Source organism: Cynoglossus semilaevis, chromosome 14, assembly GCF_000523025.1.
Source record: "Cynoglossus semilaevis isolate Cse_v1.0 chromosome 14, Cse_v1.0, whole genome shotgun sequence".
NCBI classification, from domain to species: domain Eukaryota; kingdom Metazoa; phylum Chordata; class Actinopteri; order Pleuronectiformes; family Cynoglossidae; genus Cynoglossus; species Cynoglossus semilaevis.
Window position 1 is genome coordinate 28,510,662 of NC_024320.1, and position 17,627 is coordinate 28,528,288.

A 17,627-nucleotide genomic window follows, 5' to 3' on the forward strand; every position below is an offset into this window, starting at 1 on the left:
CGCTCCTCTTCCTCACCCCCTCCCCCTCTTAAAATGAAGATAGAGAACCGATGTTATCAAACTGCCAAGTCAGTGGTTTAATTACCGAGATTAAAAGACCACATTGGGGGCACAGTGATTGGCAGGCGCGCCGATGCGTCAACGTCTCTGGCGCTTGAACATCGCCCGCAGCTCGTTGCGAAAGCGGTCGTGTAGCCACGCGTAGAGAAAAGGGTTACAGCACGATGAGCTCATGGCACAGAGGTGGCAGAGGAGCTGGATGAGGAGGAAGTAGCGTTTGTTTATCAGCTGGATGTCGATGTCTCGCAGCACGTTGAACACGTGGATGGGCAGCCAGCACAGGGCGAAGGCCGACACCAACAGCGCCACCAGGCGGAAGATCTTCCTCTTGCGAGCCTGATGAATGCTGGTCTGGTCTTTGGACCTGAGGCCCGGCGCGACGCATTTCTTCAGTTTGACTGTGATGCAGAGGTAGGAGACGAAGACGGCCGACAGCGGCAGGACGTAGGTGATGATCAGGGTGCTGTAGGCGTACGCGCGCCGCTCCTTCTCCTGGCCCAACCAGAACTCCTCGCAGATGGTGAAGCCTTCCTCCTTGAACTCCACGTGGTAAGTGTGGGTCATAGCTGGGGCCACCAGGCCGCAGGACATCAGCCAGATACCAGTGAGGACGGAGACGCACATACCCACGGTGGTGCGCTTTTTCAGCGGATGAACGGTTGCGTAATATCTGCAAAACAAGTGATGCAGACGATATCGTTAATACTGTGAATTAAAATGGGACGAGAAGAAAAGTAAGGACTCGGAGCGAGAGAACGGCCCTTCAGAAAACTGCTAATGATTACGTCATTACGAGGAAGAAGTAACGAAATGTCCTGACGAAAATGTAGTTGAGTGAAAACCCGATCTTCTGTGGAGACTGTGGTTCAGTGGATCTGTCTCTGCCGTATGGGATGCATCGTGAATCGATTCGAAATTAATACAAATGCGTGGCAATTTAGCACTGGTTGAGTAGGCCGCATTACCTCAAAAAGTCACTGGTCACACCATGACACTACACACTCTAGTACAGTAGGTGGCAGTATGTGACTAAAACTGATTCAGCTATTAAACCAAGACGTCACGTTCCTACGTAGCCTAAAGTGACTATAGTCCATTTATAATCTAGCCATCCAACCATCCACTCAGCCATCCATCCAACCATTCATCCAACCATTCATCCATCCACCCATCCATTCATCCACCCATTCATCCATCCAACCATCCATTCATCCATCCATCCATTCATCCAACCGTCCCCCCAACCATCCATCCATCCATTCATCCATCCATTCATCCAACCGTCCATCCACTCATCCAACCATCCATCATCCAACCGTCCATCCACCCATCCAACCATCAATCCATCCCACTGTCCATCCAACCGTCCATCCAACCGTCCATCCAACCGTCCCTCCAACCATCCATCCAACCGTCCATCCAACCGTCCATCCAACCGTCCCTCCAACCATCCATCCAACCGTCCATCCAACCGTCCATCCAACCGTCCATCCAACCACCCATCCATTCATCCAACCATCCACTCATCCAACCATCCATCATCCAACCGTCCATCCACCCATCCAACCATCAATCCATCCCACTGTCCATCCAACCGTCCATCCAACCGTCCCTCCAACCATCCATCCAACCGTCCATCCATCCATATCTACACACACAAACTCACTAAATTAGTTCTAACTAATCTAAACAGAGTTTGTCGTCTCAACAGTTTTCATGATTATTTTCTGCTCATTTAAATGAACCCATTAACGAGTTACACCCACAGTTCTGTCAACACACAGTACGGTTTGATTCATTTTTCCTCCAGCCGGTGTGAGTGGCTGCCATGTCGCAGCACAGACACTTCCACCCACCTGTCCACAGCGATGGCAGTCAGCGTGAAGACCGACACGTAGACCGTGACCGGCTGGATCAGGAACACCAGATAACACATGGAGCGGCCGAAGACCCAGCCGCGGGGGTTGAAGGCGTAGGCCAGCGTGAAGGGGATGCAGGTCACGCACATGAGCATGTCGGAAAAGGCCAGGTTCCCGATGAAGAAGTTGGTGACGTTGTGCATCTTTCTGGCTCGACAGATGATGTAGAGGAGCAGGTAGTTCCCAAAGACGCCGACCACCACCACCAGGACGTAGCAGGGAATGATCAGAGGCTTGAACTTCTGCAGGAGAGCCACGTCCGCGAACTGGGAGCTGTGATTGGAGGAGCTGTTCTGCACGGCAACCTCAAACACGAGTCCCTCCGTCTGTTCCGCCGACACCGACGGTTGTGTACTTCCTGTTGGACTGCTGTGGTTCTCCGCCATGGCTGCCTTGGAGCGGGGTCTCTGTCGGAGAAACATTCAAAGACTCACAGCTGGGTTTGAATCGAGGTTGAAACATTTTTATCAATTAAAAAAAAAGTTAGTTTACTGAGAAACAGAGACGCGTCCAGATTTGATTCTTGACAAACCAGAGGAAACAGGTTTCATTATTTCAAAGACAAATAATAATAATACAAGTCTTCATTTTCATTACTAAACACTAGGGGTCTCCAATATGAACTTTTTGCCGATATGTCGATATTGTCCAAAAATTAAGTTTCCGATTCCAATATCAACCGATACTGATATGTGGTGCCCTGGTGGTTAAGGAAGTGAAGTGCAGCCTGCTCACTAAGGTGACGGGTTAAAGCAGTGTTTATTATAATTATTTTATGACATGCACCCCCTAGAGGACAGAAGTTTTTTTAACCCCCCCACCCTGAATTAAAATACTACTAAGCACCTGGTAATATTTATTTATTGATTTATTGATTTATTTATTGATTGATTTATTGATTTATTTACGAGAAAATCCAACAAGAAAATCGACGAGAAAATCCAACAGTTCCAAAGACCAAAGAACAAGTACTGCAGAAAAGTCACTTCTTTTCTTTCTAGTTACCACAAAGTCAGTGGAACCTTCCAGCACTCACACACACACACACACACACACACTCATTTTCAGACTTTGGTTTTTCACGCTCCCGTGCAGCGTTTCACGTGTGATGTCACTTGAAAATGGGCTGCGAGGCTAAATTTAATGCAGGGTCGGAAACTGTCGCTGGTTCTTCTCATTATGAGGAGAACGCTCTCTGTACGATACAGTTTTTTTGGGCATCGGCAGTGACTTTAAAAGTACGTCATAACTAAGAGGTTCTGGTGACGGCTCAGAGTCAGAAGAACGGACTTGACTCTCAGTACCGTGAGAAAACGTGTTTAAAATCTGATGTCACCATCAAATTTCCCTGGTTGTCCCTTTAACTTTGGTTCTGTTTTCCCCGAGTTGTTGATGAGAAGTTCCTGTCGTTGAGTCTTTTTCTTAGACGTTGACAACTTTGAAAACATCGTCTTCTGGGAAGGACAGCACAAAGGTGAAGACGTAACGATGCATCGTGAATCGGTTAAAAATCGATACGAATGGGCGACATTTTACGCAGTCGGTTGAAATAAAAAAATTTAATCGCACATCAAGGTGTTAGCAGTAGGCTGTGTTTTCTAAAAATCACTGGTCATACCACGACACTACACACTCTAGTCCAGTAGGTGGCAGTATGCATCTAAAACCGTTGGTTGTGACCCACTATTAAACCCAGACATCAGTGTGAGGTTCACAGACCATGTCAGTTGATGAAGTCCACAGACCATGTCAGTTGATGAGGTAGACAGACCATGTCAGTTGGTGAGGTTCACAGACCATGTCAGTTGATGAGGTAGATAGACCATGCCAGTCGGTGAGGTTCACAGACCATGTCAGTTGATGAGGTTCACAGACCATGTCAGTCGGTGGTGAATTATTAGCGTTAACCACTAATTGTCAGAAAGGTGATCTTTACCTCGTTCCGACTTTTCTCTGACTTTTATTGTTTCGCTGCTGTTGTAAATAATCGTAGCTGCAGGTGCACGAGACAAACGATCGATACTAAGTGCAGCTAGGGGGCAGCGTTTTAATGCAGAACACTTCAGTGTTCAAAGAGTTTCATTTTTCACTGCTTTGGCAAAAACACAAGGAAAAAAAAATCCACGATAGAACCTTCATTCTCTCGACTGCCAAGGGATTTTAGTTAAAGTTCCACCAAATCTGAAGAGTATTTTCTACGGCAGGTGATCGATGAGACGAGATGAAAAATACTTAATGCTACTAATTAGTTAATCCTCTGTCAACTCTGTGGTCACTGGTCTGACCAGCTCCACTCCTCTGTTCACATGGTCCGCCTTAAAGACCAGTGACATGAAGTTCTGTGGAGGATTTGAACCAATCACAGCTCGGTCACTTCACCAGGAACCGAGCGTCTGTTCCTGAAGAACAACGGAGAACAACAACAACACAACCATCTGCACTTCAACGCAAGAGAAACACAATGAGGTACAAGGTGACGAGAGACGTGCACATGGTTCATGGACGATGGTGCCGTGACTCACCTCTGGTGTTACGTCCCCGCCGTACGAAGAGTGAGAGTGAGAAGAGCGGACGATCGCTGAGCGTCTGTACACAACTGAGGCTGAATCAGAGTCAGGAAGAGGGGAGAGAGGAAGGGAGACAAGGATGAGAGGATTCAAGCAGCGACCCAAAAGTGTAGGTGACAATGATAAGAGATGCTTTTTGGAGTAGGAGGAAGAGGGAGTGGGGTGAGGGAGTGGGGTGAGGCACGCCACGCTGATGGACAAGAGGTGGCAGGAGTGAGGGAGAAACAGGGAGAGAGAGTCTGTGGAAATGGTCTCTAAACCAATGGAAATGACAATCCCCCCCCCCCCACACACACACACACACACACCTCCACTCCCCCTCTCTCACCTCCACTCCCCCCTCTCTCACCCCACTCCCCCTCTCCCCGACCCTCATCTCCAAATGATTCACCTCGCGGTTGGATCGACTGATGATGTCTGACCTGGAGTGACCAGAGAAGAAACCGTTGGTCAGAGAGGAGACGATGACATCATCAGTCCTTCATCATCTTCATCATCTTCATGTTGAAGAATTTTCACTTTATCGTTTTAAAAAAAGATTTCTTTTTTTTTTTTTTCAAACATAAAGGTTGTTGGTCCGTCCCAGGTCCACTAACCAAGGTTTGGTCTGAAGTTCTGGATGTTCCGTCTGAACTCAACAACAACAACAGATGACGGCGACGACAGCTCACGTCAACCAATCCAAACGTCTCGTCTCTGGAACATCGTGAGCTCAGATTAATTACACACTTGGTCGTCGTTGTTTTTTTTTTTGTTTTTTTTAATGTTCCAGTTGAAAATGTCAGAACGAAGCTACGACAACTCAACGACTGCAGAACGCGAACGCGACCTTTAATCACAAACGCGTTTGCAGTTTTTTTTTCTCTCTCCACCTTAAGTGAAGCGGAACCTTTACGTTAGCATTCCATTAAGTTGATCTTCATTTCCTCACACCGGGAAAATTAGCCTTTAATTCATGGAGGAGTCGGAAATTAAAGACAGGATTTGCTGCTTTCAGTACAAATATCAAATGACTGCATTTACGCAGTAATTTGCAGTTCTTACGAAACAACGAAAAAATGGCTAAAGTGATGTAGCGTAAGTACGCAACTAAATCTTCCTCCACTGATACGGAACGTTCAAAACATTCCTGACTACAGGGGGTGGACACAAGCGTAATTCATTTTCTTTCTTTATGTCTCAGGGGTTTGTAAGGATTACTGAACTAATAGCTGTTACTATGGTGACCTGCAGCGTGGGGGCCACGGGGGGGGGGGGGCAACCGGACGGTTAGAAACAACATTTGAACTGTGGATACAAAGAACTGTTGAAGGAACCGATGTTTACGTCGTTATCTCATCGTTATCACCGAAGGTTCTTTAGCGTCTTTGTTGTCACCCATTAACATCGCCCGGCGTCTGCGGCTAATCTGACAGCGACGACGTCTGGACTCGACTTTTATGCTAACTATTGATTAGCATTAGCATCCATGGACTTTAAACTTTAAATTAAAAAGTTGTTGTTTATTTATGTTGACTTAGAGTTCGCTCAGAGAAATATATTTTATGAACTTAATACTTGAACAAAGTCAATTCAGAATCAACTAGAATAAAAAAAGCTAGCATTTTTAGCGTCAAAAAACGTAATACCACTATTCACCAGCAGCAGCGCTGTTTGAAAAAAATGTATTTCCAACAACAATAGTCAATATAAACACTGACCACCGTCCTCGTCTGTCGTCCTGTTGTCACAGACTCGGTCGTGGGTTCATCTGCCGCTGAAGTGCTTTCCAGCAAAAATGAGTTGTTTTTTTGTGCAGATCTGCACCAGTGGAAACAGCTCCACCTGCCTGTCAACAGATATTTCAAACACAACATCTCGGTGACGAGATGTTGAAAAGGTTCAGACTGTGATGACGGTCGACAAAAAAGGAAAGAAAACACACACACACACACACACACACACACACACTGATGCCTAAACTCTCTCATTTTCTCGTTTGTCGGCTAAATTGTGGGATTAATTGGAGCGTTTTTGTGACAAAAGACGGACAATTAGAGAACAGTGAGGGCTGATTTGGTTTTTAATGAAGTCTGATTTCTTTTGGTTCACGGGGAGTCGACGTTTATATTATATATATATATATTTTTCTGTTATCTAATTTGAATACATTAGGTAACGTTACCTACGATTTTTGAAAGAGGAAATCTAGAGACGGTTATACATATGTGTGTGTATATATGTCTGTATATATGTACTGTATATATGTACTGTATATATGTACTGTATATATACACAGATATATGTGCAGTATACATTTTGAATTCGTTATTGGATTTTGAGTAACAATGCGATTAATTGAGATTAAAAATTATAATCCTTGCCCTAATAAATATATGTATATAACATCGGCCGACCAATATTATCGGCCCGATATTAGCATAATTATGTAAGAATCGCTAATATTTTTTTCTCCAATAATGAAAACCCAATAACGCAACGCCTGGGTTTCGCCAAACGTCGTGTGCCCTAAAAATAGTTTTGGGGAAAAACGGCTGTATATTAACGTGAAAGCCACTAGATGGCAGCATTGCAGCTCATTTAATTAAGACAGATAAATAAATCAATATTACCAGGTCTATATATCAGTATCGTTTGATATCGGAATCGGAAATTAAGTGTTTGGACAATATCGGCATATCGGATATCGGCAAAAAGTTAATACCCATCATTCCTATATGGGGCATTATCGCCACCTGCTGTAGGAGTCAGTCATTAATAACAGATCGGAAATTCCTACATGGGGCATTATCGCCACCTGCTGTAGGAGTCAGTCATTATTAACAGAAGTGGAGAATTTCACAGCGTCTGTTGTCGTCTGTTGTCGTCTGTTGTCGTCTGTTGTTGTCTGTTTTCGTCTGTTGTCATCTGTTGTTGTCTGTTGTCGTCTGTTGTCGTCTGTTTCCTGCTGTAGAAAACAGTGACATTTGAATCAAATTATTTTTTGTGTTGACGTTTGTGTTGATTCTGTTCGTGAACCTCCGTGGACACAGTCACTAAATTTGGAACAAAAATCTGGACCGATGTCTGGTCGATGCCCACTGTTTTGGCAGTGAGCAGCCCAGACTGGTGGACCACATAAAAAAACCCATCCAGTCCATAAAGAAAAACATTGGATAATGTATCGACCAATCACAGAAGGAGGAGAGTCAGCGTCTGTTCTCTGTGTGTCTCTGGATCTGTCCTGGACAGACTCACCTCAGGTCTCCGTCTCCTGCTGCGGTGACGCTCTGATGTGTCGTTGTTGTTGTTGTTGTTGTTGTTGTTTTTTGTTTCTTTTTTTCATTCCCTACACATTAAATCTCCAGTTTTTGGTTTCCTCCTGGAGTCTCAGTCTCTGAGGGACCTGGTCTTCACACTGACCTTGGAATAACAATTTCTCTCACATTCGTTCACACACACACACACACACACACACACACACACACACACACTGGTGTCCTCAGTCTGGGACTAACCTACTTTCACAGAATAGAAAATCAGGGAACAGCACTGGAGTTTATTCGAAATCAAAAACAATGTATTTTAATATATATATTTACATATATGTAGATGAATAATCGTGATGAATCAGTAACAGCAGCTGGACGTTCAGAGTGTGTTTTTTTTACAGCTGTTTTTATTTCTGACAAAATCCAAATGATTAATATGGAATGGAAAAAAAAGAATTAAAATAATATAATTTGGCTCAGCTGGACCTCTGTGACCTGGACCTTAGTTTGACCTGGTTCTGGTCCTGGTCCTGGTTCTGGTCCTGGTTCTGGTTGTGGTCCTGGTTCTGGTTCTGGTTCTGGTTGTGGTCCTGGTCCTGGTTCTGGTCCTGGTCCTGGTTCTGGTCCTGGTTCTGGTTGTGGTTCTGGTTCTGGTTCTGGTCCTGGTCCTGGTTCTGGTCCTGGTCTTAGTTCTGGTCCTGGTTCTGGTTCTGGTCCTGGTCCAGTTCAGGCATCAACTCTTCGTCAGTTCTTCCAGAACAGACTGAAGAGTTGGTTTTAAATACACTGTGTTTACTAGTACATACTGCAGTACTCTGTACCTGCAGTACTCACTGAGTACACAGAGTGAATGTGAAGTTATTTAATGTCAGAGCCAAGAAAACAAAAAAAAACAACTCTTATTTTCCGTCTAATTTCTAATTAGAGAAGCTCTGATTCTTCCTGATGAATGAAAACCACGGTCGTCCTCGTCCTTTCATGTCCTCAGAAAATAAACGTGTTTTTGAACACGACTGCGGACGCCGTGTTCAAGGACGGAACAGGAACTCAGATGAAGGGACAGAGAAACAAAGAGTTCTGACGAGCTCCATTCACAGACTGACAGAACCACGTCCACGTCCACGTCCACGTCCGTCCACTGCTGCTCAAAAACAACAAAAAACTCTTATTTTCCGTCTAATTTCTATCCTAATTAGAGAAGCTCTGATTCTTCCTGATGAATGAAAACCACAATCGTCCTCGTCCTTTCATGTCCTCAGAAAATAAACGTGTTTTTGAACACGACTGCGGACGCCGTGTTCAAGGACGGAACAGGAACTCAGATGAAGGGACAGAGAAACAAAGAGTTCTGACGAGCTCCATTCACAGACTGACAGAACCACGTCCACGTCCACGTCCACGTCCGTCCACTGCTGCTCTCACTGAGACAACCTGAGACACTAAATTCTCTGGTGCCCCCTGGCGGTCACCTTCGGTAACGCTGTGACTGAGCTCCACCGACATCATCGTTAAACTTCCTTGGCCTCCACTTTACTGCACCCTTGTTTTTTTCTCTGACTGCTGCCATGAATCAGTCCTTAATGTTAAAATCAATGAAGGGAAACACAATCGAGTGTAAAAGGTAACAAATCTTTGCTTTAAATCACAAAACAACGAGGCGCGGAGGTCAATTAGTGAAATGTGAGGCCGCGTGAGAATCAACATGGAAAAAAAACAAACAGACAGAGTAAAAGACGACGTTGTGTCGTCATCGTGGTCGTGGTGGTGGTCGTCGTCTGCTCCTCTTCTTCACTCGCCTCCACACAGCTCCAGCAGGATCTTGCGATAGTCTCCAGACGTGTCCCCCTGCAGAGACCAGAGACAGACACAGACTCATCTACAAATGTATTCGTCAGAACCGCTGACGCGCTGCCTCGGCCTTCGGCTGACTGACACGGTGCCACGCCCCCTAGGATGTGGCGCTCACCTTGATGAAGGAGTGCAGCGTCTTGCCGTACATCTTCAGGAACTCCGCCTTGATGTCCAACATGTCGATCTCCGCCCTGGAGACCATCACTCTGATGAGGATGCTGTCCGTGGTCCCCAGGCCCTAAACACACACACACACACACACACACAGATTCAGATTTTGCTGAGTCAGATTTTCCGACGCCGCTCGTTAAGTAAACATCGTGAAGACGACAGAGAGGGAACGATCGATGTCGGCCATCTTTACTTTCCCTGACGCCAGAAGATCATATTTACCCTGACCTTAGGAGTGATTACAGAACTCTGGAGACCACGCCCCCTGCTGGATTTACAGCAGTTAGAATCAAAGGTATAATCTGAGAAAACGTGTTGTACCGGTACTCACAGACAGATGGCATTACTTCACAGGCACAGAGACAAAATATTATGTTATTCTAGATTTTAAAAAAAGTTCTATCCATTAAAACACGCTGATTAAAGTTTTTTGGATAAATCGTACTATAAATGAGTACTGTATAGGGTTCGGGTTCTGTCACGTGAAAGTATTACGACAAATACAAAAGGTACTTCAGTTCAGTCTTTCTGGTACTTACAAATTAGTAGAACACACAGAGTTGAATCTTGACGTTGACGTTATCGGTGGACTGATATTATCGGACCGATATTATCGGACCGATATTAGCATATTATGTAATATCTGGAAGAATCGTTATCAGTTTTTCCTCGGCTAATGATAAGCCGATAACACAATGTCTGGGTTTCTCCAAATACCCAGACAAACGGCTGTATATCAAAGTAAAAGTCACTAGATGGCAGCATTGCAGCTCATTTAACTCATCTCATACAGCGGTTTGTACAGATAAATAAATAAATAAATATTACCAGGTCTATATCGGTATCGGCTGATATCGTGATGGGAAATTAAGTGTTCGGACAATATCGGCATATCGGATATTGGTCACCCACAGCGCGGAGGACTACGCCCTCTTGTGGAGTGGAAGTGTTCCTTAGCCTCATACAGAGACCAAAAATATAAAAAAGTCTAATCCTTATTTCAATCCTGTCATAATCCCAATCCTAATCCTGACCTCAGACCAAATGTTGACCTGTAAACGTCCGGACCGCCAGGAGGGGGCGTGGCCTGTTGGAAAAGACTGATCAATATAAATATTGATTTACCTTCATCGATTTGTAGAGACGCTCAGCGAAGAACGCGGGCTTGTTCTTTATCACCTTCACTGCAGAAACAAACGGACAAAACCGCGGCTCGTGAGACCGAGACGGTTACGGTAACAGTTCCTCAGGGTCACTGCTGGAACACACACACCTATGGCCAGGAAGACGTCCTGGAGAGAGCCGGACATTTCCCTCTTGATGCTGTCCTCGATGTCTCTTCCTGCGATCTTCTTGTACTCGTCGAACACTGAGCGAATGAAGAAAGAAAACGTTAATTAACGAGATAAAAAAATTTTTAAAAAAAAGATCGATAAATAATTAATCAATAACACCAGGGGTGGAAAAATTGTTGGTCAACTTAAATATAAGTTCAGTTTAATTCCACAGATCGTTGTGTGACGACGTATGAACTTGATGACGTCACACACTCTTATTTAGACAGTAGAGGAGTGAGATTTGGTCACATGTGACTTAAAAAAAGAAAACTCACTCCAAACCAATTTGTACGTTTTTTTTTCTCTTGCTTTTTATCCAATAATTAATACTAATTGATAAGGTAATCCATAAGAAATAGAACTGATTCGTAAGATCGATAATTGAATCGTAATCGGCAAAAAAATCTCCACCTCCTCCTGAAAAACATGACCGGAGACGTAGCTCCCCAAAACACCCACAAGGTGTCAGTATTTCCCCACGGACTTCTCTTCTACTTTCACTTCTGTTTTGTTTTTGGTTTTTTTAAACCAGATTGTGATGACGTCACCGCTCAGCTTGTACCTTTCAGCAGATGTTTCATGTTCCTCACACAGAGCACGGTGAGGAACTTCACCTCGTCCGTGCCCCAGCGACCTTCTCCGGCCTCGTAGATCTCCTGAAGCCACAGACATTTAATTTAAACACAGTCTGTGGTCCCAGAGCGACTGACACTTTGACACTTTGACACGTCTTCCTCACCTTGGCGTCTTTAACAGCCTGGGCGTCGTCCACCTTCTCCGTCTCGTCTCTTCCGGCCTGCAGGGTAGAAAACACGAAAAGAAAAAAATTAATTAGTTTTATTATTATTAGTTATTTTAAAAGAGTTTATTTGAACCAGTGTTTGTGTCAATGTTCACCTCAATCCTAACCCAGGTTTGACCAAACTATGGCTCGGGGGCCGAATGCGGCCCGTTTGACTTTTTAATATGGCCAAAAAATTATGTTATTAATTTATATTAGCACAAAACTTTACTTCAGACTTTTCCCTGCAATACCCACATTTCACCATTAAATGGCGTAGAAAAGCATTTTAGCATCTTAGCATCTTAGCCTTTAGCCTTGACCCTGACCCTGACCCTCTGACCTTCAGCTCAGATGTTGTCTGGTAAAAACCACAAATTTCACTTTTTTATTTGATTGTTCGTCGTTCAGTGACGTTGTTACTGGTCCAGACGTGGAGGTCAGAGGTCAGAGGTCGTGGAGTGTGGTGTTTACTCACCGAGAGTAAAGAGACCAGAACTCTCTGGAACATTCCTGACGTGTCTCCACACACGTCCTTCTCCAGGTCTTTCCCATATTCTACGAAAGAAAGAAAAAAAAACAAAAGTAGAAAAATTAAAGATTTAGAAAAATTTTTATGTCATTTTTTTTATGACCTAAGGCTGAAGCTTCCAACGCCACCTGCTGGACGTGACGATGGTATTTTAAGCCCCCGGGTGCTTTGGTGAAACAAAAATGTTTTCCAGCAGGGTGTGTAAATGACGTGTGTGTGTGTCAGATCAAAGATCAAAGGTGAACGGACAGTGAAAATCACTGGACATGAACAGTCACTGGTTAACGACACCAATCGGTAACCGCGGTCAGTCAGCAGGTTACTTCCTTAAACACACTGGACGGTCACTAACAAAACAAACGAGAACCAAGTGCTGGTTCTGGAGCAGCTCTGGCTCCTGTGAATAATGGATGACAGTTTCATTGTTTTCCCATAATGCTTGGTCACAGGCCAGCTCCAATCATATCAGATGTCCTGCCTGACGCCCGGCCCACGGGCACCGGGAGATGTCCCCAGATGATGGGTCAGATGATGGGTCAGATGATGGGTCAGTACCTTTCCTGTAGAAGGAGCTGATGGTTTTCACTTCAGCGTTTGACCTGGAGGCCAGAATATCGATGAGACACGCCTCGTCTGTTCCCGCGCCCTGCCGTGGAGATGGACGAGGTCAGACTTTGGAGGTACAGCAGTAGGTTCGGTTACGGGTTCATAATTATTATAAATATTCGGAGTCCAGTTAAAGTGTTACTGAAGTGGATTTTCTGGAGAAAAAAACGATTTTAAAAAATCAGAAGGAGCGAGATCAAAATCTAATCTCAAAGTTTGGCTAAACTTGAAGTCCAACCTAACTCAGCTCAAAGCTCGACTTTAGGCTTAATGATTATAAAATATATGGAATTATAACATCTGTCTCAAAACTGTTTGACCTACTGTTGTATTTGCACAAGACTTTTTTTTTTTACAATAATTTTTTCATTTTCTTTTTTTTTTTTACTGACGCAGATACAGTTTACGGAGAATTTTTGACTGTGTTTAACAATAACTAAACTGAACTGAACTAAAATCATAAAACATTTCATTGTTAATGGACTGAGGTGACGTTCAGGTTAAAGTTCAAATCAACATTAACCTGAAGCAGAGGCTCCAACACATCGAGTTACTCTGACTTTTATAAGAAAAAAGAAATGTTATCTCACGATGAGTGTAGATTTTTAGCAGATTCTTAAAAGTTAATGTGAGAAACGTTCTGATTGGATACGGACGATAACCATAACCAGACAAATATAGTCAAACAGTCACAACATTAATAATGTTTTATCAATGAGGGTCGAAGTCACTGTGTCAACGTTTTAAATAAATACAAATTGAAATCAATTGATGTCACACAGTTTAGTTAAACTTATATATTAAATGTATATTTTAGACATTTTATACATATATAAATATATGTATCAAAACATACATATACATATTATTTTTATTTTTATTTATTTTTGGACATTTTTTGTGGTTGGACGACACTGACCTTTATGGCATTTCTCAGTTCATAGGCGTCGTACACAGGGGGCAGCATCAACAGACCTAGGACTACACTCTTGAAGTTGCCGCTCAGCTCTGAGGACAGATCTTCAGCCAGGTCCTGCAGGTCAGGACAAGAAGAGTGGGATCAAAAATACATAAATAAAATTTAAAAAGTTAAAAAAAGGGTCACTGTTCAATCTGGTTTTTCTTTTTTTTTAGTCTCTCGCAGACGGAGCACAACCTGCCGAGGATCAACCGTTTCCTGGTGAATAGAGAAGTTGTTCCACGCAGTCACTCCGTGTGACCACACGTGGGCGTCTCCAGCAGTTTCATGACTCACTCTTTCTGCCCCACAGTCCCGGCTGTGTCTGCTGCAGCAGCGTTCCGAGAGGAACTTCCAGTTGACTTTATCGACCGCTTACTGGACAGCGCACCGCGGGCTTATCACCGTCTCACTCTGTCAATACACCAACGTCCCACGGTTCATTTATTGACCGGTTGATAAAGAAACAAAGAGAGGGTTTTATGGATGAAGAAGTGACTGTTTCCTCGTTCTAAATGAATTACAGAGACGTGGGTTTTTTTTTAAGAATTAACCGTCACTGTGTTGCTATCTCGTTAGCGAAGTTAAATTCTATCCAAACTGCAGAAGTGATGAGAGACGTGATGGAGGCGAAAGGGAACAAAGGAGAGTTTGTGCTGCTGTTTCAGGCAGTGAACACGAACGTCCTCCGTCTTTTCATACTTTTGTTTGTTCACTGCCAAAAAACTGACCTTTTTTTTTTCTTACCTTCCCCACTGCTTGTTTGTAGGCCTCTTTGATGCGCTGCCTCTGGGCGATGGTTCGGTGAGACACCACATCGATGACGGCGGCCTCGTCAGTGCCTGTGAGACAAGAATGTTGAATTTGATTGTTGATTTTTTCAGTCCAACTGAGGTTGAGGTTGTTGTTGTTGTTGTCCACAAACTGGAGATGGTTCTAATGAACACCATCTGTGTTTAATAGAACTCAGACTCAGGAGTCAGGAGGAGTTTGTTAGACCAGGAGACCAGACCAGGGTCCACGTGAGACCAGTGAAGTTTGACTGTTGTCCCTGCATTTGTCACGCGGGTGTAGCTGGACGCTCGTCCACGGTATTAATCCAATCCGGCAGAGATTAAGTCGTATTTATAACTTATATCGTCCAAACGCTTAATGTCCGATTCCGACATCAACCGATACCGATATAGCTGGGCAGTGGTGCCCTGGTGGTTAAGGAGGTTAAGTGCAGCCTGCTCACTAAGGCGATGGGTTAAAGCAGTGTTTCTTAATTATTTTCTGACATGTCTCCCCCTAGGGGACAAACGTTCCTCCCCCCCCCTGTTCCCCTAAATTGAAATGGGAAGCACCTGGTAATATTTATTTATTTATCTGTACAAACCACTGTTAAAATAGATTGATAAAATGAGCTGCAATGCTGCCACCTAGTGTCTTTCACTTTCATATACAGCTGTTTTTCCCCAAAACTATTTTTTAGGTTGCACATCATTTGGCAAAACCCAGGCATCGTGTTATCAGGTTTACATGATCGGACGATTCTTACATATAATATACTTAACCCTAATATCAGTTACCCCAAAAGTTACATATATATATATATATATATGTATATATATAGTATATATACATATATATATATACTTCTAGTATTTCTGAGTAAAAACCTTCTGACCTCGTTGTCCAGACGTGACTGGTCCAGACACAGATGTCGTTAAAATCCTCTGCCAGAGTCAGGGTTAAATTACTCTCTGCCCTGAATGTGATTTGTTAATGAAATAAGTGACATGAAACATTTAAACCTGTGGTCAGGGCCCTTCCCGCGGTCCAGGAGGAGAACTCCTGATGGACCAGAGCCGTCACACCCTGGATGAATTCAACTCTGTAAGTACTTGGTTAAGTACTACGTTCCTGCTCGTACGTAGTACGGCCATAATGAGACTCACTTTGCCACCACTTCCTGCATCATCAGCAAACTGAAACTACGCATCAGCACAAACAGGAAAAAGTCCTTCACGAAAAAAAAGGACGAGGACGGCAGAAAATGTAACGTTGACGTTAATTAAGTTAGAAAAATATCTTTTAGACGTCGGAGTTCAGGTTAGTATTATTTTTTTTTTCCTACAGTTCGATTGGTCGGTTCACTCACCCATTCCCTTCATGGCTTCTCGCAGCTTCTTGACATCGGACTCTGGGTCAAAACCAGCGGCCTCCTTCACTGTTCCACGGTTTCCAATCTGAAAATGAAAAAAAAAAAAGAATGAACGCAGAAAACACACGACGATGTTCAGAGCTGTGACTTCAGTGGAACTTTCACGCTCAAGTGTTGGACCGAGTTTGTCCAACTTTTCACGGTCGCCGTTGTCAGGCATTAAAGTTCACATCTGCTTATTTGTTTGTCTGCGGTTACGTCAGGTCTCCACCGGGGGCAGTATTACATTTTCAACATAAGGGCAGTTGTAGGTAAACCCAGGAGTGTCACTGTATTCACATCTTAACTCTCACTGAAAAAAAATGTTTTTTTTTAATTTTATTTGTTTGCGTTTATTGCGAGATATTTCTTGCAGATAAATCATTCTAAGCGACGACATTTCCTGCACGCAATCAGATGTGTACGATGTTGTGTTCTTCTGTACTCATGCTGACCTCTGCCTTTATTTTATTTTATTTATTGTATATATATATATATAAAATTCATATTTAAAAGCCAGTGCCCCTTTAAAAGGTTAAAAGGTCAGTCGCCTGAAGGCCGTATTTGGGTATTTTCACACTCACTGTTGTAACATTTGAATATGAGCAGTGGCTTTATTGTTCCCGTGAACCACAGTACTTTGTGATTAGCATTTGCACACCAGCAGATAACCAGAGGGGGCAACGATGTTTGTATTTATAAAGGCAAAACAGGAACGTAGCCATGGAGCTAAGTTGACTTGAGAACAGTGAGAACAACAGTTGTCACTGTTTGAAGTTCGGCTGAGCCTCAACAGCAGGGGCACCACATGGGTGACCCCTGGTTCAGACTGACCCCTGCCCGTTGGAAGAACGGCCGAGGCTTTAGTATCAAAATCAATGTCGCCCGACACTAAAAGTCCTGCTGCGGTGACATCATTATCCTGTTTGCAGGACCATGCGGGACAGACCTGGTCCAGAGTCCAAGTCCTGCACCTCATTCATGTCCATGTGATGTCCAGCCGTGGTGACTACTTACCGCTGCCATTGTCAGGAGAGTGTAGATTTCCCAGCGGGGGGTGCAGGAAGCTATGACGGAGGAAAAACAAAACAAAATAGTGTCAGTGTGTCAGCTGTTGATCGCGGCCTGTCAACGTGACACAGGGCAGGAAACACTCAGGCCTCTGTTGGGAAAGTGACCCTGCTTGACCTCTGATCAATAATACATGCACCTCATCATCTGAAGAGAGGGCTTTTGACGCACCTATTGTCTTAGTGGCGTCACAGCCGTGTTAATTTTTGTGTGGACGCACGTGTAATTACTGCCCTGACGGGGGGTCAGAATCCACTCAGGGTAAAAGCAGCCGCGATGACCCAGTTAGTCCTCCAGGAAATGGAGCGACCACTAGGCTGTGGGGGGGGGGTGGGGGG

At 44.0% G+C, this 17,627-nt stretch overlaps 2 protein-coding genes across 4 annotated transcripts in view; both read right to left on the reverse strand.

Moving 5' to 3' along the window:
- Positions 1–90: 90 nt before the first annotated feature.
- On the reverse strand, positions 91–2,365 carry LOC103390496 (prolactin-releasing peptide receptor-like). The gene is given in 2 exon segments (XM_025062079.1): positions 91–730; positions 1,917–2,365. Coding segments are annotated over 2 exon segments (1,089 nt in total).
- A 7,042-nt stretch (positions 2,366–9,407) lies between these two features.
- The window catches only part of anxa4 (annexin A4), a 10,010-nt gene continuing 1,790 nt past the window's right edge, over positions 9,408–17,627 (reverse strand). Inside the window, exons 2-13 of one of the 3 annotated variants that reach the window (XM_008326332.3) lie at positions 17,236–17,285; positions 16,177–16,264; positions 14,781–14,875; positions 13,995–14,108; positions 13,025–13,115; positions 12,416–12,495; positions 11,896–11,952; positions 11,719–11,812; positions 11,093–11,188; positions 10,945–11,003; positions 9,764–9,886; positions 9,408–9,642 (exon numbers count right to left, since the gene is read on the reverse strand). In XM_008326332.3, the coding sequence (XP_008324554.1) occupies positions 9,586–9,642; positions 9,764–9,886; positions 10,945–11,003; positions 11,093–11,188; positions 11,719–11,812; positions 11,896–11,952; positions 12,416–12,495; positions 13,025–13,115; positions 13,995–14,108; positions 14,781–14,875; positions 16,177–16,264; positions 17,236–17,244 (963 nt within the window). In that variant the 5' untranslated portion in view covers positions 17,245–17,285 and the 3' untranslated portion in view covers positions 9,408–9,585. The other 2 variants (XM_025062110.1, XM_025062109.1) reach the window with 2 other exon arrangements.